At 38.1% G+C, this 25,435-nt stretch overlaps 1 protein-coding gene across 1 annotated transcript in view; it reads left to right on the top strand.

Moving 5' to 3' along the window:
- The first annotated feature begins 371 nt into the window (after nt 1-371).
- LOC127622862 (tumor necrosis factor alpha-induced protein 8-like protein 3) overlaps nt 372-25,435 on the top strand; it is a 52,198-nt gene continuing 27,134 nt past the window's right edge. The window contains exon 1 of the mRNA XM_052096977.1: nt 372-572. Within this exon, the coding sequence (XP_051952937.1) occupies nt 527-572 (46 nt within the window). The 5' untranslated portion in view covers nt 372-526. The remainder of the gene's footprint in view (nt 573-25,435) is intronic.

The raw sequence follows: 25,435 nt of genomic DNA, 5'->3' as shown, positions 1-25,435 counted from the left end.
CATCCACAACGCAGTTTCAGTCCTCATTCACTTCACTTGTAATTAAAAACTCATCCAAAAAGCATTTCCTTTATATGAAAAACCACATTTGCCCATTAAATAATACTCCACAATGTCTCAGTAAAAGAAAACCTCTTTAATTTGCAAAACATTCCTTACAGGCAAGAAGAGAGAGGTGCTCATATAGAAACTGACTATTTCCTCAATGTTTTTGTAGGCATCACAATGTCTTAGCCGAGGGGGAGGAGAGAGAGAGAGAGAGAGAGAGAGAGAGAGAGAGAGAGAGAGAGAGAGAGAGAGAGAGAGAGAGAGAGAGAGAGAGAGAGAGTGAGTCATTGAAAGAAGGCAGTCTGACTACGAAGAGAGAAAAAAGAGAGCGCAAACAGCTCGCACTCATTGTGTCAGTGAAATTCTGAACACGGACAGCTAGTGCATTTGAGCGGAAGAAAACAGTTTTCAGTGCACAGACACTGAGGAAGTGTTAAAAAAAAAAGACAAGACAAGAGGAGAGTTTCTTCGTTGAAAGATGGACTCTGATTCTGGGGATCAGAGTGAGGGAGAACTCTCTCCAGGTAAGACATCCACTCTCTTTACTTTTTTCTCTCTTCATTTAGTTGTCAAACTCCGTTCAGAAGCTGCTGTCTGGCAGCGCAGGCGAGCACAGGCACGTGCTGCTACTTTTCTCATTAACACATTTAACATTCATCATCATGCTCATCTTTTTCGCCAAGCGTGACAGCCAGAGACGGGGTTTCTATCCTCCAAACCCCACTGTATATGAGCTCCTGCCTTTTCTGAGCTTTACTTCTTTGGTTCTTCTCTCTGAAAAGCAATTCATCTGTGATATTTGAGCTCTCTGAACGCAGGGCGGTGGAGAGCTGAACAGCAGCACTTTGCTTTATAACAGGGGTGTCTGGTAAGCACTGATTTTCCAAAGGTTTACAGACTACTGCTTGTGATACTGTATAACCTGTCTGACTGCTAAAACAGCAAATGAAGATGCTAGAGACCTAAAATAAAGCACCAGGTAGTTCCTTGTGATCATGATAAAAATCTTGTCGTGAAAGGAACAGAAGCTGGTACTGATGAAGAAAATTACACCAACATTTTGCAGTTGCTATGCAGTTACAAGAGTGCATTCACCCATAAAATATTACTAACCAATGCAGTCAAAATGTTTGAAATTCTTGTGTTCAATGACCTTTATGGAAGAACCTGTGAGCAGTACAAAAAGCCATTTGACTTTTTTACATAGACTATTCTTACCTTATTGACTTGCTGAAAAATAATTTTAGGGACTTACTTTGGGTTCATTGTTTTTTCCCTCAAGGACACAATGTTGACTGAGTGAGGTAGTGATCTCACCTCGACTAGGTCACCTTGGGATATCCACTCACATAGATCAGACCTGCAGTCCTCATGTTAAAGCAATGTTTTGGGTGAAAAACAACTTAAGCTTTATGGACAGAAAAAACAACAATAACTATCCTCAGTTTGTAAAAATAAACATTAATTGTGATTACAGTAATGCACTTACAATATGGAAGTCTCTCTCTCATATATATATATATATATATATATATATATATATATATATATATATATATATATATATATATATATACATACAGTATCTCACAAAAGTGAGTACACCCCTCACATTTTTGTAAATATTTGATTATATCTTTTCATGTGACAACACTGAAGAAATGACACTTTGCTACAATGTAAAGTAGTGAGTGTACAGCTTGTATAACAGTGTACATTTGCTGTCCCCTCAAAATAACTCAACACACAGCCATTAATGTCTTAACCGCTGGCAACAAAAGTGAGTACACCCATAAGTGAAAATGTCCAAATTGGACCCAATATGTCAATATTTTGTGTGGCCACCATTATTTTCCAGCACTGCTTTAACCCTCTTGGGCATGGCGTTCACCAGAGCTTCACAGGTTGCCATTGGAGTCCTCTTCCAATTCTCCATGATGACATCACGGAGCTGGTGGATGTTAGAGACATTGTGCTCCTCCACCTTCCTTTTGAGGATGCCCCACAGATGCTCAATAGGGTTTAGGTCTGGAGACATGCTTGGCCAGTCCATCACCTTCACCCTCAGCTTCTTTAGCAAGGCAGTGGTCGTCTTGGAGGTGTGTTTGTGGTCATTATCATGCTGGAATACTGCCCTGCGGCCTAGTCTACAAAGGGAGGGGATCAAGCTCTGCTTCATTATGTCACAGTACATGTTGGCATTCATGGTTCCCTCAATGAACTGTAGCTCCCCAGTGCCGGCAGCACTTATGCAGCCCCAGTCCATGACACTCCCACCACCATGCTTGACTGTAGGCAGGTACTCCTCACCTGGTTGCTGCCACACGTGCTTGACACCATCTGAACCAAATAAGTTTATCTTGTCTCATCAGACCACAGGACATGGTTACAGTAATCCATGTCCTTAGACTGCTTGTCTTCAGCAAACTGTTTGCGGGCTTTCTTGTGCAACATCTTTAGAAGAGGCTTCCTTCTGGGACGGCAGCCATGCAGACCAATTTGATGCAGTGTGCGGCGTATGGTCTGAGCACTGACAGGCTGACCCCCCACCCCTTCAACCTCTGCAGCAATGCTGGCAGCACTCATACTTCTATTTCCCAAAGACAACCTCTGGATATGACGCTGAGCATGTGCACTCAACTTCTTTGGTCGACCATGGCGAGGCCTGTTCTAAGTGGAACCTGTCCTGTTAAACCGTTGTATGGTCTAGGCCAACGTGCTGCAGCTTAGTGTCAGGGTCTTGGCAATCTTCTTATAGCCTAGGCCATCTTTATGTAGAGCAACAATTCTATTTTTCAGATCCTCAGAGTTCTTTGCCATGAGATGCCATGTTGGACTTCCAGTGACCAGTTTGAGGGAGTGTGAGAGCGATGACACCAAACTGAACACACCTGCTCTCCATTCACACCTGAGACCTTGTAACACTAACGAGTCACATGATACCTGGGAGGGAAAATGGCTAATTGGGCCCATTTTTGACATTTTCACTTAGGGGTGTACTCACTTTTGTTGCCAGTGGTTTAGACATTAATGGCTGTGTGTTGTTATTTTGAGGGGGACAGCAAATTTACACTGTTATACAAGCTGAATACTCACTACTTTACATTGTAGCAAAGTGTCATTTCTTCAGTGTTGTCACATGAAAAGATAAAATCAAATATTTACAAAAATGTGAGGGGTGTACTCCCTTTTGTGAGATACTGTGTGTATATATATATGTATATATATATACATATATATATATATATATATAGGGGAAGTGATCCAATTAATCCCAAGGCTAGAAGGCTGTTGACATTTCTATAAGAAAACATGTAAAATTTACATTTGGGTGGGCGTAATTGGATCACTTCCCCTATTTATACAAAATATACTGTGTGTGTGTAGTTAATATGGATTTTTTTGTTGCATTTTACAGTTCTGAGTGTCTTTGTGCATTATCTAAAAGTTAGTAGGCTTAAAGGCATTGCATGGTCAGGACAGGTGTTGAAAGATTGGTTAAAACTTTACACAGACTCGGTTGGTAGCATATTTTGTCAAACCAGTCTCAAATTAAGATGTATAATGTTAAAGTATTGTGGCTATACTTTCAAAACTGTACAAAACAAAATATTGTGTGTGGTAATCCACAGGTTGGAGTGTTGTCCATTGAGTTTAAAGGAATGGTTCACCCAAAAATAAAGAAAAATATATCATCATTTACTCACCCTCATGCCTTCCCAGATGTGTATGACTTTCTTTCATCTGCTGAACACAAATCAAGATTTGTAGAGAATTTCTCAGCTCTTTTGGTCTATACAATGTGAATGGACAAACATACATATTTGAAGCTCCAAAAATTCAGCAGATAAGTAATCCATATGACTCCAGTGATTAAAGCAATGTCTTCAGAAGTGATATTCAAGGTGTGAGTGAGAAACAGATCAATATTTAAGTCATTTTTTTACCATAAATTCTCCTCCCTGCTCACTTAATCTCCTCTTTAACTTTCACATCTTCATGCATATCACCCTCTACTGGGCAGGGAGAATAATTTCTCACAAAAAAATAACTTAAATATTGATCTGTTTCTTAGCCACACCTATCATATCACTTCTGAAGATATGGATTAAAACACTGGAGTTAAATGGATTACTTTTATTTTGCCTTTATTTGATTTTTGAAGTGTCAATGGAGTTGACACCCATTCACTTGCATTGTATGGACCTACAGAGCTGAAATATTCTTAAAAAAAATCTTTGATTGTGTTCTGAAGAAGAAAGAAAGTCATACATATCTGGGATGGCATGAGGGTGAGTAAGTGATGAGAGCATTTTAATTTTTGGGTTAACTATTCCTTTAACTTGTATCGAACCCCAAATATGTAGCTTATAGTTCTTTGAGGGTCAATGTGCTCAATGGAACAGAGATTTGAATCTGGCTGCCATTAATTCTCGATCACTTTGCCCCTCTCACTTTCATTTTCCTGTCTTTCTCAATAAGTAACAAGGCAAGAATCCCATAAAATAGTCTAGTCCAGTTGGATCCTGGACTGCTGGGCGACCACCATTTCTAAGAAGCATAAATGTAGCAATGTCAGTTGTGAGTCATTACATTAGCCAGTCATCTGTCAGACCAGCTCTTTTCTGTGTTTGTGCTTTGAGAGCTGCTCTGTGTGCCTCTGTGAGAAACATTGAGGTCTTCAGTCTACTGTGAGGTTTGGCTGAAGGTCTCACTCAAAGATCGCTGAGGTTCTGGATCTATCCTGTTACTACTCATCTGTGTTCGATTTTCTCTTCATCTTCTTGGCTGACTAAGTCCCCAGTTTACCTCAAGTTTCAGATGGCACGCCCACAGACCACCCACAGTCCATTCACTCACCGTCTGATGCATACTGCACACAAAAATAGCAAGAGCTGGTTGAAATTGCAAATTTCAATCTGATTTGCGGAACCAGGTTCAAACTTTGAACGCTTCTGAGGAAGAACTAAACAATGAAAAGCATGATCACACGGGAAGTCAGCATGTTGTTTCCAAGATTTCCAGTACACTAGGACTGGCCACATTATACTGACTCAATGACATGCACCATCTCCTTTTAGACATGTTTGGATCAGCTCATTGTATTGACCTTTTTCTGTGGAGTGACCGGAAGTGCATTGCGTTAGCATTGTGGTAGACCGGTGTTCACATCCCTTGTTGAAACCAGGAAGTAATAGCTTTTGTATCATCAGTGACAAGCTCAATTCAGAGGTTGCATTTTTCTCTCTAGCATTTTTACTCCACTGATGGTAAGGTTTAGGTTTGGGGTTTGGTTTGTTAAGTTTATCAAATATGCATTCCTCTTCTCTGTATTACCACCTGAATACAGCTCGCTTTTGGTGCCACTCTGTGAAAAATTACACCGAAATTACACAAAATGGAGCTCACATGTGCTCATACGCCCAACAACAGTTAGGGCCACTAGAGGCAGTGTTTCGCATTTCAGTAAGCACAGACCAATTTTAGCTTAAGAAATGTCAACCTACTGTTTCCAAATTTCACTCTAAGATCAGCCTGCACTGGACTTGCCAGGTTAGTGGCATCAAAAGGTAATTTTTTAAGGTTTTGTTTGCAACTCAATAAGATATCCAAAAGTCGCAGAACTTTATATTCAGCTTTATGTCTGTGACATAATTAGAAATTATTACTTTTGGACAAATAGAAATTCTGAACACAAAGTCTACACACATTATCCGCTATTGTTCTGTACAACAGTTTGAGGACGCAAATTGATTATTAACACTTAACAAAAGAGCTGAGAACTTCGTCTAAAAATCTTAATTTGTTTTCTGTAGAAGAAAGTCCTTCACATCTGGGATGGCATGTTGGTGAGTAAATTATGAGATATTTTTCATTTTTGGGTGAAATATTCCTTTAAGAGATGTTTCAGATGTTTTCCTAACAATTTCTGAGAAATAGAAATAGACATAAATGAGTGCATTGGTGACTAAATAAAATTACAGAGCTATAAACTGAATATGGTTAGCACAGCTCAGATACATTTGGTCTTGAAATAATTAATATTGAGATCTCTGACTTATGATTGCAGACTCTGCTCACCAAATCTGAGCATTGTTTAGATTACTTCTGAAACTCTAAAGGAGGTATATGTGAGATGAAGAGAGTCTTCACTTAGGATAAATTCTGAGAAGCTGGAGACTAACACAAAGGAAACATTAAAGAGATCTCTTTTTTTCATACTTCCTTCTCAGCTGAGCAGAGATAAACTCAATATAGCAGCAAAGCAAAGGAGCTTGTAGTTTGTGTTGAGTTTGTCCACATTTGTCAGTATGAGTCCTCTGGCAATAGAAACTGTTTTTGAAAAGTTTTGAGGGGATACCACTGAAATGTTTTGCTTTGGGTCAGAGTGTGTGTTTTAGTAATCAAAGGTCTTGATTGTGTACCTGGTGAAATACAATTGGTTTGCGTGAATGTGTTTGTTGTGTCAGCATACTTGAGCCTTTATCTCTCAACAAAGACTGTCTGGAGCACACTGACATTACTGCTTGAGAAGTAATAAATGTGTGTGTGTGCGCATTCCTCAGGCTCAAAGCCAAGTGAATAAATGGATGACAAGCAATAATGTCACATACTGTTTTCCTCCCTCAGTAACTCACTCTCAAAAACACACAATAATAAAAACATTATAAGTCACAAGAAGCTGTGCATTATTGTATTTTTACTGTGTGTAAGGGTTGTTCTCCGGCACGATGTAAAGCGCTATGAAATTTGGTAAAATGGTAAAATAATAATAATACATGGGCTCAAGTGGCTTATTGCTGGCATAAAACCGCAACAACAGGCCTAATGTGAAAGAGGAATGTTCAGTAATAAACAATAAAACAATAAAACAATTTATTTTGAAAGGGATTATAGTTCATTATCCTGTGGGCTGTTTATGGTTTCCAAGCAATGTAGCAACTTGCTTCATGGGGTTGTGCATTTATTTCACATGGCTCGTCTAATCAGAATTTAGAGTCTGAACTATCCTTTTATAAAGGCCACTTAGACAAATCAGTCCACTTGGCCGCCATATTGGGAACGCTCCCAGGCTGTTATTTTCAATGGATTCAAGTGGCATTAAAATTGTAATGAACTGGCCATGGAGACGCTGTTAGGATCCATGTGCAGGAAGTTTGTTCTACGGCATGGACGACCCTTTGGTCGTGGTGCAAGATGGTCCGGATGAGCTTGGTGGAACTCTTGGATCAGAGACGGGTCCAGTATGTACTTGGCGGCTTTCTACAATCTCTTCTGGTCCGTAGCCTTCCCAGTCCACCAAATATTACATCTGGCCCCCTTGTCCCCTTGAGTCCATGATCTCCTTGACCATATACGCTGGTGCTCCATCAACCTCCAATGAAGGTGGAGGCTCAGGATCCGAGATTCTGGGGCCAGACACTAGGTGGACCGGTTTCAGCAAGGACACATGGAAGGAAAGAGAGATGCGGTAGTTAGTAAGAAGCTCTAAATGATATGTGACTGGGTTTATTTGATGGATAATTCTGAATGGACCCACATACCTTGGACTGAGATTCCTGGAGGGTAGCCACAGCTTGAGATCCCTTGTGGACAACCAGACCCTCTGTCCTGGCTGATAGTTGGGGTGTGGGCACCTCCGCCGGTCATCCTAAAAGCGTTGAGCTCGGGCCATTCGCAGTCGGTGGACAAATGCACTGTCCCGCACCCACTCGCTCTGCCTAATCTAATCATCCACTGCTGGCACCGTAGATGGTTCTCCTAACCAAGGTAATATGGGGGGTTGATAGCCCAGCACACATTGGAAAAGGGTTAGCCCCATAGAGGTATGAGTGAGGGAATTCTGCGCATATTCGGCCCAGGGCAAGAAGTTGCTCCATTTCTCCTGTTCACGGCTACAGTAGCTCCAAAGATATCTGCCAATCTCCTGGATTAAATGTTCCACCTGTCCGTTGGCTTGAGGGTGATAGCCTGAGGTGAGACTCGCATTGATATTCAGTTGCTTACAGAATACCTGCTAAACTCTGGATGTGAATTGTGAAACTCGATCGGACACGATGTCTGGTAATCCATAGACTCTGAATACTTGGTGAAATAGAGCATTAGCAGTTTCCATAGCCATGGGTAAACACTTGAGAGGGACAAGTCTACATGATTTTGAAAATCGATCAATAATTACCAGACTGGTGGTGTATCCGATGGAGTTTGGCATGTCGATGATGAAATTGATGGACAGGTGGGACCATGGTCTTTGTCGTATTGGCAGTGGTGGAGCAATCCCATGGGTAGTTATCTGAAGGTCTTGGATTGTGCACACACTTGACAAGATTTCACATAGTTAGTAACATCACGAATCAAATATGGCCACCAGAAGGAATTACATACCAGAGGGATTGTTCTTTGGATGCCAAGGTGTCCTGTGCTTAATAAAAAGTGTGGACCCATTGGATAGTTCTCTGACTTAGAGCTTGTGGTACATAGTGCTTGGTTGGGGGGCAGTCAGGTGGTGACTGTTTGTGCTGTTGTGCTCGTTGTATTTCTTCCATGATATCCCAACTAATAGGTGCAATAATGACAGATGGTGGTAGAATTGATTCAGGGTGAGTTTGAACATGGGGTGAATCATGCCTGCGTGAAAGTGCATCTGCTTTGCTATTCTTGCTGTCAGGGCAGTAAGTGACAGTAAAATTGAACCTGGTGAGGAACAATTACCATAGGGCTTGACGTGGATTCAGTCTCTTGGCTGTCTTGATATATTCAAGGATCTGGTGATCAGTGATGACTTGGAACGGGTGGACTGCCCCCTGTGACGCCACTCTTCAAGTGCTGCCTTCATGGAAAATAGTTCTTGGTTCCCGACATTATAGTTTTGTTCTGCTGAATTTAATGTTCTGGAGAAAAATGCACATGGCTAAAGCTTGCCTGAGGTACTGTGGCGTTGTGACAGGACCGCTTCAAACTCACAATCTGAAACATCCACTTCACCGCTGAAAGGAAGATTTGGGTCGGGGTGTTTCAGTATGGGAGCAGTCGTGAAGCTTGACTTGAGTGAGATGAAGGCTTTGCTAGCGGCGTCGTTCCATGGCAACTTGGTGGGTTTTCCCTTGAGCAATGACGTGAGTGGTGCTGCAATGATACTGTAGTTTCTTATGAAGCAGCGATAGAAATTGGCAAAGCCAAGAAATCCCTGTAGTTCTTTGAATGTGGTAGGTTGAGACCATATGGTAACTGCTGTTACTTTAGAAACATCCATCTTAAGTGCTTAAGCCCACTACACCACCACCACTCCACACTCCACTTCACAATGTGACAGTGGAATAGGCATGGTTTAAATATGGAAATAAAAAAGGAAAGGAGTGTAGAAGGAATAGTCCATGGCTAATACACAGGTGAGGGCTCCCTCTGGTGGCAGGATGAATGAGAGGCAGCCTCATTCATTACAAAAGTGGAGCTCCAGTCGGCTTGAATGGGGAAAGACCCAAATCTCAAAACGGTCAGTCAAGATTATGGTCAAAGAACATATTTCAAATATTTAATATATTTAAGCCATCAAATCTGGCAACAAAAATGCATTTCATTAGGTCAGTTCAAACTAAAAAAGGCTATTTTAAGGTTGGTCTGGTAATGCACTTTCTTAAGTTGACTGAATATCTGTATCTAAATTTGATTGTCTCTTTCACCTGTAAGGTGGGACTTACATATTGGGTGTTCCAATTTCTCCCATTAATTTTAATAAGAAGTGCTCCGTCTTGGGCTAAATATTTGACCAAACTTGCACTCTACCAACTAATAATAGCTTTGTAATTTGGTATGTTAAAGTATGGTTTTGTTTTATCGACATTAGTCAGGGTGTGCGGCATTGTAATTTGATCACTACGAGACTGTGAGGGATAGACGTTGCGACTGTCAAATAAAAATTCTAAATTCAAATACTAGTCGAATTTCAAATAAAAATGCACATTCAAACAGTGACCACCCCTTCACCCCCACTCGTCATCTTTTAGTGTCCTTTTAAATAGACAGTAATCCCCCCCACCCCCAAGCCAAAATAAATTATTAAAATATTACCTGGAAAATATTTACTTTTTTTATCAAATTGATAGTGTGTTTCATCTATTGAAGTAATGTTAGATGAATAAACCTGAAGAGAAACATTACATTCATAATATTGAATTTAAATTCTAATTTATTTGTACAACACTTGTTACAATAAATCTATTATTTCTTAACATCTTTACAGGAAATAGTGAATTACAAGCCTTATTTCTAACAAATAAGGAGTGGTGGAATGTAATGAATTACAACTACTCTCATTACAGTACTTGAGTATATATTTCACATTTTACTACTTTTTTAAACAATTGTACATTTATTTTTACTTGAGTTGATTAAAAATACTGTATTCAACTTCACAACAATTATTTCTCACCACAATTACAAAGCATAAAAAACATAATATTTCAGAATTTTTGGGGAAGAAGAAAGTTATAAGTGCTAAATCTGTTTATAAATTAAAACGTAGACTGCCACCGGTGTCCTCTCTTCTCTAGCTTCTCCAAGACTTTCTGCCCTGTCACTATCCAAGAACTTTAATACTGTGATTTTCAGCACATTTTAATTTATTCTGGAAAAAAGCTATGTAGTTTGACATATATGTGGGGATATCATGTTTATTTGCTACTATATGTCTAAAACAAACTTTTAATTACCATAGTAAGATACAATGCCAATAGTGTCGGAAATTAACATGGACTCAAGGCAAAAATGCCACCGAAATTAACAAAAATACCCCTGAAATTCAAAAAATGGATGCAAAAATTGCCCACGCAACAAGTTCCCATGTTTTATTAATATTATCTGATATAGTTACAATGACATACATTGCGATCTTTTGACTTTTCACTGAACATAATTTTTTTCCCCACCGTCCGGTTCCTCGAACCATCGCACAGACTCTACTTCTATCAGTCTGCATCAGTTTGGTATTGTGCTACTGTAATCAGAAGGTATGAGAAATGACAAAATATAATGTAAACAAATGTTACAATTTACCTAATAGTAATATCACAATATGTTAAATAACCATAATGTTAATTAAGACTTTATAATTACAAATGTAATACAATAATACATATTATAGAGAAGAACCACGTTTAGCCTTTGAATCTATCATATCTCTCACTAAACACTGTGTGAAATGTTTATTTTTGCCTTATTTCATTGAGTTGGCATGTAGGAGTTGATAACAGTTTGCTTAATAATCTCATTCCATATCTGCATAATTGCTGTAATATCATAGAGGATAAATTTCCTCCTCTATACTATTACATTATATTAGTTTTGTACAGTATGTTAGCTTAATATGGAAAATACTTGGACATACGTGAATGAGAATAAACCTGAAATAGGAATGTGTTTCAGTCACAATGCACATTATGTAGCTTAGAGACGATTTAGAGATATTTAGAATGTTACAAATGTCTATTTCTATTTAAATAAATATTGTATTCTTAAAATGTTCTGTTTGTCCAAGAATCCTCTTGCAGCAATGCAAGTCTTTGGCATTTAGAAGCTGCTAGTTTAGGACTTGTGATGTGTCTGTTTCTCAAACTAGAGAATGTGATTTATTTGTCTTTTTGTTGTGCATCAGGGCCGTCCACTTCCCTCTCTATCCTGGTTAGAGATTCTTTTTTCAAAACAGTAATGCATGGAATAGCCTCTATCTCTCTAAAACAATATACTTTATGTGAAAATAGAATTTTAGGGGAAATGTGTTTCTTTTTGCCTATTTTTAAAACCAGAATTTGACTTGTAACTTGTAAGAACTCAATACCTCAGCAAATGGGGGAACAAACACGATGTATTTGGTTGCGCTACCATGCGGAAATCACTTCTCAATTATTCTAATAATAAGAACATTTTCTTGAGTACCAAATTAGCACTTATGAATGCTTTTGTAAGGAAGAGGTGACACATTATATGTTTGCCATCACGGTTAAAGATTTTGTTTTAATAAATACCACTTAAAACAATGATTTCATGATTTTGGCAGTATTTTTTTATCAATTTAATGTATCCTTGGTGAAGGGAAGCCTCAATTTCTTTCTAAAAACAGAAGCATATATATATATATATATATAATAGAATTTTCATAAAGTAACTTGTAATGTATCTTGAGTAGTTTTTCGGCAAACTACTTATTTACTCTTACTTGAGTCATAATATTTCTCAGTACTTCTACTTGTACTCAAGTGAATTATTTCTTCAGTAACAGTACTTTTACTAATGTAAAAAAATATGTTTACTCTTTCCAACAATCCAAATAAGATGTTTCTTTCATAATACTGTATATAAATATATAGTTATTTTCTAACAGTTTTTATTTCTTATTATGGCTGTGACTAGAAGAAAATAATTGTGATTAATGTTATGATTTCAGAATGAAACTGGAATAATGTCAAATAATGTCAGCATTAAAAAAAAAAGAAATTCACTGAAATTAAAAAATAAAGGAAAAAATTAAAAAAACACCCACCTCGGGCCCTTCTGGGGGTCCCAGACCCAAGTTTACAAATCCCTGGTTTACACTTCCAGAACTCAACCTACCAGTGTCTTACTTCTAGTTAAATTAAACAAGGATTGGAGGAAAGGGGTGTTCACGCTGACAGCGATTTGCAGCAACAATGTGATATAAAGTCATACAATTTCAGCAAGACATGGCATTTTCCAGCCACATGAGCAATAAGTCGTCAGTGTGAACACCCCTGAAGTATTTTAACATTTAACAATTACACATTGCACTTTTAACAGAGTTCAATCAAGTTTGGATCCATGTAATATGTGCAACTGTTCTGAGGTCAGCTCAATCCAAGCAAACAGTAACATGCTAATAAAGACTCACTCAAGTTTGTAGAGATCTTTTGCACCATATGACCCACCAGAAGTCATCATTACACAACATACACACTGCAGAGAGAACGTCAAGTCATCTGCAGAGCAGAATAAAGGGTAGACTCTCTCTCTCCACCTCCTTTTTTGTGGATCTGTGCCTTGCCAGAGGAAAATCTGCCCCACCAAAAAGATAAAAGGACAGAGATTCCAAACTGGACAGTTCAGGAATGTGTGTGTGTGTGTGTGTGTGTGTGTGTGTGTGTGTGTGTGTGTGTGTGTGTGTGAGCGTGTATTTATCACTTTGTGGGGACCAAATGTCCCCATAAGGATAGTAAAACCTGAAATGTTTGACCTTGTGGGGACATTTTGTCGGTCCCCATGAGGAAAACAGCTTATAAATCATACTAAATTATGTTTTTTGAAAATGTAAAAATGCAGAAAGTTTTCTGTGAGGGTTAGGTTTAGGGGTAGGGTTACGTTTAGGGGATAGAATATAAAGTTTGTACAGTATAAAAACCATTATGTCTATGGAAAGTCCCCATAAAACATGGAAACACAACATGTGTGTGTGTGTGTGTGTGCGCGCGCGTGTGTGTGTGTGTGTGTGTGTGTGTGTGTTTATGTGTGTGTGTGTGTAAATGAGAAAAATAACCATCTCAACACTTTTCTGAGCTTCTTGGCACTTTTATTCTGGAAAGGAGAAACAGTCATATTTTTAGCTCAAAGACAGCAAGAGCATTTTTGCTGAAATGAAATGGGGGAATACTTCTCCACATTTAACAACATCACATCAGTGAAAACAGACAAAAATATTACTGACTAAAACTCTCTCTCTTTCACCCTGAGGCGTACCACAGTTATTTCCTCTGTGTTCACTCATTTAACAGAGGAATGCTGTAGTAAGCACAGTTAATTGAACTGCTTGTGGTCTGTCCCAAAGTGTTCATATAATAACAATAGTAGATTTGTATTTACTGCAGGAAGTTGCAGCGCTTGAAAAGCTTGACTCATCCCTCCAGCAAAAATGGAAATTCCAGTGAGGCACTTACAATGAAAGTGAATGGGGCAAATTTTGGGAGGGTTTAAAACTTTTAATTCAAATTAACTCTTCTGGTAAAAGTAATTGTATTGTTTGAGCTGTAAAGCTGTTTAAATTGACATTTTTACAGTCATTTTAGGATTTTAGATTTTGTTGACATTACATCGTCATGGCAACGAAGATGTTAAATTGGAAATAACTTTACACAGAAAAGATTAGTATGTGATTTTTTTCACACTAAAATCATGTTAATACGCATAAAGTTTATGTCTTGTGTCTATACTTATGAAAAAGTGAGTATTTAAACATACAAAGATTGACCCCATTCACTTCCATTGTAAGTGCTTCACTGTAACCCAGATTTATAAATAAAAGGAGGGATGAGTCGAAATTGTTTTTTTTTTTTTTTTTGTTTATCAATATTATGCTACAAATGTCTTCAATTGAACTTAACTTGTATTAAACCTGGAACATTCCATAAAGTAGACATTTATTGATTATTGGTAAATGTACATATAAATAACATGGTAACAGATATAAGCACATTAATTAAAAATAAATGAAAGTCCAATTCATTACATACGTATGAAAATGCAAACATAATTTATTTTGTTTACTATGGATTTATGCCTTCTTAATGTTCTTCACTTCTTCCCCACTGGTTTGCATTAGTTTTTGGTTAGGTCTGGTTAAAATGTTGTTTACTAAGAGTGAAACACCCTTATCAAACTGCTTATATATGATGTCATTAAACAAAAGTAAATCAATTGATACTGTATATATTAGTGAATAACATACTGTCTGTAAACTTTATTAATGTATTAACAATGTAGGAACAACAGAATAATAAATTAACTCTGAACTAATATACACTATTGCTTTATACTTTATACCATGTAGTTGATGTCTAGAAAAGACAGTTTCTCTTTATAGAATGGCAGATGTCTGTGGACTGATCACAGAGGTCTATCAGCACTGAAACAGAAAAAGACAAGATGTACAAGTGAGCTCTCGATAGAGGAGCACAAAGGTATCAGGGTTCATCTGGCATTTCAAAATCGTTTGGGAAGGATGCTAAAACTGTTAGCTACCATTTAAAAATCAGCTGCTGGGTGCAAACCTCCTGTGGTTTGTGCTCAGTCTGGAAAACTTATATGTGTGCCAGACAAGAGGGAGTGTAACCCAGCCCTCAAAGCGTTCCTTATAATCACCCTGTGCTGCTGCTTTTCTGGAGGGGAACACTCATATTTGACAGTGGTTGGCCAGTTATCTGTCTGGTTTTCTTCCTTTGTTCTTTTTTAGACTCACCAAAGTCTAAATAATCACAGAGCAGCTTTTGAACAGAGTTTCATCTCACTCTTTAAATGTATTATTAAGTCCGGACCGTGAGTAGATTCTGTGTGTATTCCATCATTAGATTTGATTTCAAGCGAAGAAACTGACATACGTGCCTCTCTGTGCAAGATGGGGAATTGCCCCATGCAAATCAGCACTGATAAGCAAATCATATTTGTCCATGAGTTTTCTGTAGCAATGAGATAATAATTTACATTAGTCTCCATATGGGGTTTGGAGAAGATTTCATAATGCATGGCACAAATTTAACCGAGCCAACACACACACACACACACACACACACACACAACAAAATCTCATAGAAGTAGAACATAGGGCAACACTTTGCGTAGCGTCTTAGAGAGCAAAGTACATCAAATCAGCCTGACCTATAAACCCTTATGCAGTCAGTTAGTTAGAGATATCTGAATTACCACACAATAAACTGATTTCATTTTTTTTAATCACCTCGGGACAAAATCCAGCATTTCATGGAACTGACCTTTTAAGTATGACCTTTTAAGTGTGATAATGTCTAATCAGACATTACAGAAACGTAGACTTACGCACACACACACACACTCTCACACACACACACACACTCACAGAATAATGTTAATTTTAACCATTATAGCCTCAATGTAGATGACAGCTGTCCAGGGGTGTGTTTCTTGAACAACGATGTAACCTACTGCGTAATTATTAGAGAAACTAACTGGCTAGTCACAAGTGTTTCCTAAAAACCTAGAAACTATGTCGCACATCCATCATTCGAACCACCTTGGTTCAACAACACAGAACTGTCACTAATGATGTTATACAGGCGGTGTAGTAAAAACTTCAGGGAAACTTTTATTAATATAGCTCATTTACACAGACACTAGGAAGAAGTTTAATGCAAGAAAGCAGCTAGACATGAAATCAGTGTGCACCGTGTAATGAGACAGATGCTCTGCGCTGCAATAGATGTGTTTTGCTTTACATCAGATTTCAGGGTTACCTGAACGCGTTAGATCACAAAAACACATGCACTCTTCAAATGGCCATATTCTATTCAGAAGAGATTATCCCTATGTCCATTCTCGTTAAAGGGCTCCAAAATAACAGTCATTTGGAATTTACTTGTTGAGCCATTTTTATTTCAAATTCAGTTTGATCTATTATGATTGTTCTCCCTATCAAGTGCACTATGGAAGCTGATTTATCAGGTTTTGAATGCAGCCAAGAATGGCACTTGTGTGTTAACATGGAAACAGAAGCTGTGTTCTCCAACAGAAACAACTTTTGTTAAAGCACTTTCTCTTAACAGGCTTTATAAGCACTTAAACTGGTCATTCGTGTTTGCATGAGGTTTCAGAAAGGCTTTCTGCAAAACTCAGAATAAGTCTTTTTCTTAAATGCATGAAAACGTGATCAAAGTCTTGACAGAATGAAATATAGCCTCAGCAAAGTCAGATAAAATATGCTTCTAACCACATGTAAAGAGCTGTAGTTCCAACCACACAACTTTGCGATGCTGTTTGTGAATGTCCGTTGGAACTACGGTTTGGGGAAACACCAAATCGTTGAACTATGTTGGTAACGATGGAACTCATGACCATAGTTGGCTAACAATGCTTTTGGGAAACGCACCCCAGTCTGCTAATTGTTTGATTTAAGTTAGGTTTCTTTCCGAAATTGAGTCTCCTAAAGGCAGGGCCATAGCTAGTGGGGTGAAAGTTGGTAACAATTCTAGGGGCCCAAAGGACCAGGAGGGCCACAACAAATTATTATTTTTTTTTTAATAAGTAGTGGGCCCAGAGCAATATTCAGTCAGTGGGACCCAGAATTCATTGCTGCGGACCTGCCTAAAGGTGCAGTAAGAAATGTAGCTGTTCTGGAACTTCCACCAGACCAGCCATTGAATAGCCACAGCCCCTTTTACCAAAACCCCACACTTCAAAGTCATGCGCTTACAAAGACACACATTGACACTGTTGTGCTAGAGCAGATGAAGGGCAGTCGGTCCCCCTAAGCATTTTGCCATCCGACTCTGAGAGTTTCACTGGAGCAGGACACCATTCCAGCATTTATGTGAGCATATAAGGTCTGCCTTGTGAACACGCACAATGACTGACAAGCAGAAAGTCTTCTTATTAGCTAAACAAACAATCTGACTGCGGCCCATGGACATCTTTTTTGTTGATATTTAACATCATGACATCTATATAAGTGATATCTGACAGGTAATAGAGGTGTTTTCTGCATTTCATTTAATTTTTAAATCACAACTCCTTGAAGTGATGATTTTAAATGCTTTTTAAGGATAATGAGGCACACAAAAATAAATTGTTTGATTCAAGTTCATTCAGCTATCAGTTGATTATGAGTCTTGAAAGAGTTGTTAGCATGTTGCTAAGCTAATAGATTACAAATATTGATTGAAAATTTTGGTATTTGCAACTAAAAAGGACCATGAGCAGTGCTTACACTTTAACAGCGATGACAAAGTATCTTTGAGGAAAGTTGTAGTAGGAGAGGTTTATATTTGAGTTGGAAAGCCACAAAAAAGTAAACACAAACAAAACTATTAGCATAGCATGTTGTTAAGCTAAATGTTGAGCTGTTTGTGATAATAATAAAAAAAACAGGATCACGAGCAGTGCTTACAATTTAACAGTGATGACAGAAAGTATCTTTGAGGAAAGTTGATGTAGGTGAGGTTTACCCTTACAAAAATTGAGTTCATGGCAAATTTGCAGCAAACTTTCCGAAAATTCACCAATGATAATTTTCACATGCAAAAATAAGATTTACTTGCAGCAAATTGTCCATGGTTGCCAAAAGTTTGCCGTAGGTTCAAAGCAACCTTCTGGCAAATATTTGTGGCAAATCATAAGCTCATTTCATGTGAAAATATTGAGTGGCAAATTTGTGGAAAGTTTGCAGCAAGTTTAGGTTTTTTGTAAGGGTATATTTAAGTAGGAAAAGCACAAAAAAACAACAACAACAAGTAAGTGCATGCATAACGATTAGCATAGCACTAATCAATTACAAATATCTGGAGAAATATGAGGTATTTGTGACTAAACAGTTTAACAGTGATGACAGAAAGTATGTTTGAGTTAAGATGATGTATTCAGAGAACCACAAAAAACTAAAAGATAATAAGCGTAACGCCAGTGTCAGGGATGCTACTTTGAAATCGAAGGTTTCCAAGTTACAAGCTATTCCCAAATTGAAGTAGTTAAATTACAGTCAAGCTACACTTAAAAAACAAACAAATACATGCTATTTGTAAAGAAAATAAGTTGTAGATATATAATTTGTTGATATATTTAACTAGTCAATAAGTTCAAATCAACAACTTTAACTAAGTTCAATAATTAGGCTGACATTTCATCACAAAAAGGGACTGTACTACATTAGATATAGTTTCACTCTGGTATTTGTAGGACAACCATATTAAACACATAATTAAACATAATTATTACAGTCATGGTTACTACAATATTACTATACTAAAAACATAGTTCATTTTTTAAGGGTTAAACTAGTAGTGTGACAGCATTCAATTGAGTATACATTTTTTATTTAATGTACACTAATAAAATAGCCTATTTTATATAACTGAATTGAAATATAGTGATAAACACCAGGAATTAACAAAATATTTTGCAGTATTTATGATGTTGTCTTAGAATCTGGTCAAAACTAAATGTCTTATAACAGTATAATGGTGCTTTCTATTGTTTGGATCAGTGTCACAAGGACGTCTATGATGCCTGTTTGTTTGGAACTGAGCGAATTAGTTCCAAATGAGCAGCAGTTATTGATTTAGAATCAGCATTCCCTATTCATTTTGAGTTTGGGCTGGAGAAACAATTGAGATGGAAAGAGATTTGCGATTATTCTTTCCTATGGGATGTACCCTCTTTTAAACTTTGTATCTTTCTGTTCCTGTCTCTTTACTTTTAATATTTCATAGGAAGCTCTGGCCCTTTACATTATGCCAGAAGCCAAGTAGATCTTTCCAATGCATTTTACTCTTTGTCTCTCCATCATTACTCACAGATTCCCTTGCTCTGCTCTCTAGTTTCCTTTCACATTTTACCCATTTCTTCCATTCCCATTTCCTGAGATGGAAAAAGTGAAGTACCATCCTGTGCCAAGCATTCAGATGGTGAGTGCCATCTCTGCTGAGCGTCTTTTGAAAGTTGACAGCTCCTCACAGGACTAAACGTCAGTGTGGAGTTGGTGCAGATCCCATTCGTAAAGGCCCACGACTTGGCCACCACCACACAACTAATCATACCACAAAACATTTTTGCAGTGCTTGCAATGCAGCAAATTTCTGGTTAGAGTTTGCCATAAAAGCCCAAGCCCCACTAAAGTATTAAACTTCTACAATGAAATTAGCACAAACCTTTTAATGACTTTAAAGTAACTTTGTTTGTGTATTCTTGGACTTACTCTGATACCTATTGGTGTGGATGCAGCATCATTTAAAATCAATAGTTTTTAGTTACAGATTCCATAGTAGAAATTCACTATTCACAGTCAGCAATGATTAATTTAATCTATGAGTGAGGGAGTTCATGAACAGGGCTGTTACAGGGTTTATTAGTGGTATTCAACTGGTCATGTTAAATAAAATAGTTTACTGATGTGACTGGAGTCTTCATCTCATGTGAGTGCTCATGATTTTATACATATGTTTAATAATTACTATTAATTTATTTAGGAGTATAAATGTATTTTATGGCAAAAATATTGAGTGCACCTTTAATGTACAGATTCCATTCAAACTTTGTTTTGTTGATCATTTCAGCCTTAGGTGTGATATCTATTATTGATTTTTCTAGGAAGTTGAAAAGTCTGCCATTGAATTACAAGGAAATTCAAAAAATATCACAATTTAGTTGTATATTTACACACTGGTGTAATTAACCATTTATAGCTGAAGTGATATAATTGGTTTTGGGTTATAACAGACCAAAATATAACTCCTTTTTCACTATAAATCTTGACATATGCAGTTTCCTTGCCGATCATAACAAGCTCGATTACACTTAGTGCTTGACACATTAGTTGAAATCATGATCGTGTCTTTTGACTGCAATGTCAAGATTTATAATCTAAATATTTTCTAGTCAAAATATCTTTGTTTGTGTTCTGCAGAAGAAAGAAAACCATATGAGTTTGAGATGACATGATGATGAGAGAATTATAATTTTTGGGTGAACTATTCCTTTTTAAAAACATGTCTCATGGCTGCTGCCACCAGTAATGTCGCTATTGCCTTAATGCTTATATACACTACCGGTCAAAAGTTTTGAAACACTTGACTGAAATGTTTCTTATGATCTTAGAAATCTTTTGATCTGAAGGCGTATGCTTACATTTTTGAAGTTAGTTTTGTAGACAAAAATATAATTGTACCACCAAATTAATTTATTTCATTATAAAACAAAACTTTTATAAAAAAAATGATGACTTGGACTCCTCATGTGTGTCACCAAGGTTCTCCACAAAGAGATTGAGAACAGCAGTGGTGTGGCAGTGGACTTTAGACTAGATGGCAATCTCTTTAACATTAGGAGGCTCAACGCAACCACAAAACTCTGTAGAGAGCGAGTCCTGGAGCTGCAGTATGCAGAGACTGTGCTTTTGTGGCCCATACTCCGGAGGATCTCCAGTCCATCCTTGCTGTGGCGGTGAGAGCGTACAGCAGGATCGGGATGACTGTCAACACCACCAAAACAGAAGTGGTTTGTCAATGGAGTACCAGTGTCCCATCCACTCTACCCCCCTTCACTGTTGGTGGTGAACAACTGTCAGTAGTGCCATCATTCAAATATATGGGGAGTATTCTCGCAGACGATAGCGGGATCGACAGCGATATCCACAGCCGGATTAAACAGGCCTCATCTGCCTTTGGGAGACTTCGGCGCAGAGTATTTGAGAATAAGAACCTTCATTACTCCACAAAGGTCATCAAGCGGTCTGTGTCACCACACTCCTCTATAGCTGTGAAGCTTGGTTAACCTACAGCCATCACATTAAGTCCTTAGAGCGCTTCCATATCAGATGCCTTCAGCCCATTCTGGGAATCACATGGCATGAGCGTATGCCTCACACTGAAATACTTGTAAAGACCAACTGCAGAAGTATTGAGGCCATGATCACCCAGTGCCAGCTGCTGTGGCTGGACCACGTGATAAGGATGCCCCCATGCCGGCTACCCCGCAGAGTGCTATATGGCCAGCTACATCATGGTCGACGCTCAGCTGGAGGACCGAAGAAGCGCTATAAGGACCAAATGAAGATTGCTCTGAGAAAGTGTACGTTCAGACCCAAGGACCTGGAGTGTGTTGCTGCTGATCGTACCATCTGGCGACAGCTTTGTAGGGATGAGGCACATATGCTGGAGATGGAGAGGACAACCAAAAGACAACAGGAGACACACAGCCATGACTTTCATCAATCACCCATACCATCACTACTACAACATATATATGCCCCATCTGTAATAGAACTTGTGGGTCAAGGATAGGACTGTTCAGCCATCAAAGATCTCACCGTTAAACAAGTGGACGTCATCATCGGATTTCGATGGACAACCGAAGAAGTGTTTGTGTGTGTGTGAGAGAGAGAGAGAGAGAGAGAGAGACAGACAGAGCGTGTGTGATCACCTGTTGCCACACCCAAGCAGAGATGCTGTCAGCTTTCTGAAGATCAGCTTATTCAGTGTAAAAGTAGCCGTCAAACTTATATTTCTCCCTATTTCACGATAGCCGGTGCGCAAGAGTCTTTCACTATAGAAACCGCAATGTCCTCCGCCATTTTAAACAGTGTGTCCACTCCAATGTGGAAAGTCTGATAAGAGGTAAGTACCTTCAGTTTGTGTAATTAATAAGTCTGTGGTGTCTCTCAGCTGTGATGACCCTAATGCTGAATTTGTTCGTTTAAAGCCATTTCCTAGCTTTAATAGTGTAATAGTAGTACGGGCAATCATGGAGTACTGTTGAATATAAACACTGAATGACGCTGACTCACTTCACGTCACCAACTGGTTCATATTACACATAAAAATGATCTTTTGCCACCACCTGCTGGTTAATATATAGAATATAAAAAAAAAGACAAACAGTAGCTCTTCACACATGTGCACTGCTCTTACACTTTAATTTAGATCGGCACAAACACAAGCGGAGTGATACACACTTTCAGACCATTAGTGCTCATGGAATGTCTCTCGTCCAATCAGATTCGAGGACTGGAACTAACTGTTGGATATATATATACATATACATTCGTACCGTTAATGAAGCATTAACCTGCATTTTTAGATGTGGAATTTCAAAATAGAATTAGGGATGGGCATTCATCAATAATTTGATATTCAAATATTTAAGCTCATAAAAAACGAATACTTGAATATTCTTTTATTTAAATGAAGGTAATTAATGAGAAAGAGACATTGTAAAATTATTTTTGCTCATCAAATATGATCAACTTGTGTCCATGTTCAACAGCGCCATCCAATGCATTCTGTTATAACAGTGACTTTTAGTTAGTGTGTTCAGGATTTAACATGCATCTCACTGCATATATGGCCAGCAAAGCAAACCTTTGCGAAATTCGAATAGTATTTTTACTTTACGAATTGTTATTGCAAAATGAATACTAGAGTATTCAACTACTCTTGCACATCCCTAAATAGAATCCACATATGCAATTTGCTTTTCGCGATGGTTGAATAGTTGTGATTGATGAGAATGTTGCCCTTAACTTCCCCCCATGTGACTGCTAGTTTGGAATCTACTGTGACTATATTTGGGTGTATCATATGTTAATGAAGTGCTGCAAAGTGCAATTTGCAATTTTCCTGAGAAATAGGTAATTCTGCTAAGATATTTCTGACCCACGTCTACTCTCAGCGCAAAGTCTAAATTCAGTTCCTACATTTGCAGTTTGGATAACCAGCATGAATATAATGGCAATATTATTTATTTATGTGCAGTGCAGATCATGGTTTAAAATTAGTAAACTAAGTAAGTGTTAAGGGTCAGTGTTTATACAAAGGGTTTGTATGAACTGTAAGATTAATGACTAATGTCTTTTGAAGTTTATCCTGGATTAACTGCAGGAGTTCACATTGATGCACTCTCCTTGCATCAATTGGCCGATGAAGGCTTTTGTTTGCAAATAATTGAAAGTCTATGTATTCCATTTTAAGAGTGTAGTCCATCATTAGACCAAGGTGATGCAGGCAGAGATCAGTGAATCGGAGTTCAACCAGTAATAGACTGAAGTGATGTCTGGCTGGCACAGCAGCTTTTAGTCATCATCACTCAGAGACACATAGCAGTGGAGTTCGACTCCAAGCAGGAACGGAGGTGGATCTGGCCAGCTCTGGTAACCTCGTGATATGATTATCGAGGTTGAGACAAGGAAACAATTACAATAATGGTAGCATAGATGCCATTTCAATTTTTGGCAGATTTATAGAGCATGACCAGTGCTGAAGAGTTAATAATATGAAAAAGAGTTTCTGATATTACAGGGAATATCTCTTTTGTTCTTATTGGCTTACTAAGTATATGGGATAAATATGGAAGATTATTAGTGAAGCTATCTTTAGTGGTCGAAAGAATAGTTCTACCTGAACAATAGAGTGGTGTAGATTGAGTAACATTAGCTGATCGCAGCATACAAGAAACAAGGTAATGATCTGATTTGTCATCGCTCTGCAGCAGAATATCAATAATATCAATATCAACCCCATATGACAGGTTTAAATCTAGCGTATGATTATGGCAATGAGTTGGTCCTGTTACATTTTGTCTGACTCCAAGAGAGTTGAGAATATTGATAAATGCTAATCCCAGTGTGTCATTTTCATTATCTATGTGAATGTTGAAGTCACCAACAATTACAGCTCTATCCACAATAACTATTAGATCTGAAATTGAAAATTCACCAAGGATTTCAGAATACGGCCCGGTATGATGACAAAGATTTTTAAATTGTATCTGATGGTGTCATATTAAGCATGGAGTCTGTCTCTCTTTGGCAGGCCAGGTCTACCCCAAAAACACTTCAAACTAACAAGGTTGAAGCACATACACAAGTGCAACTGTGGGTGAAAGTCTCTGGTGCAGTTCTTAGAAACATAGCAGTCATGAGAGTGATAAGACATACCAATTTACAATAAACATCTGATTTATACAACACAATTTACATATCTAAGATATACATAATTACACACAGCACAATATACAAATAATAATATACAATGTACAGTATACAATACACATACACAAAATATAGAATTCACAGTATACAGTGAGGAAAATAAGTATTTGAACACCCTGCTATTTTGCAAGTTCTCCCACTTGGAAATCATGGAGGGGTCTGAAATTGTCATCGTAGGTGCATGTCCACTGTGAGAGACATAATCTAAAAAAAAAATCCAGAAATCACAATGTATGATTTTTTAACTATTTATTTGTATGATACAGCTGCAAATAAGTATTTGAACACCTGTCTATCAGCTAGAATTCTGACCCTCAAAGACCTGTTAGTCTGCCTTTAAAATGTCCACCTCCACTCCATTTATTATCCTAAATTAGATGAACCTGTTTGAGGTCGTTAGCTGCATAAAGACACCTGTCCACCCCATACAATCAGTAAGAATCCAACTACTAACATGGCCAAGACCAAAGAGCTGTCCAAAGACACTAGAGACAAAATTGTACACCTCCACAAGGCTGGAAAGGGCTACGGGGAAATTGCCAAGCAGCTTGGTGAAAAAAGGTCCACTGTTGGAGCAATCATTAGAAAATGGAAGAAGCTAAACATGACTGTCAGTCTCCCTCGGACTGGGGCTCCATGCAAGATCTCACCTCGTGGGGTCTCAATGATCCTAAGAAAGGTGAGAAATCAGCCCAGAACTACACGGGAGGAGCTGGTCAATGACCTGAAAAGAGCTGGGACCACCGTTTCCAAGGTTACTGTTGGTAATACACTAAGACGTCATGGTTTAAAATCATGCATGGCACGGAAGGTTCCCCTGCTTAAACCAGCACATGTCAAGGCCCGTTTTAAGTTTGCCAATGACCATTTGGATGATCCAGA

This window comes from Xyrauchen texanus, chromosome 29, assembly GCF_025860055.1.
Source record: "Xyrauchen texanus isolate HMW12.3.18 chromosome 29, RBS_HiC_50CHRs, whole genome shotgun sequence".
Lineage (NCBI taxonomy): Eukaryota > Metazoa > Chordata > Actinopteri > Cypriniformes > Catostomidae > Xyrauchen > Xyrauchen texanus.
The sequence above is the reverse complement of the archived record's forward strand: the minus strand, read 5'-3'. Positions and strand labels throughout refer to the sequence as shown.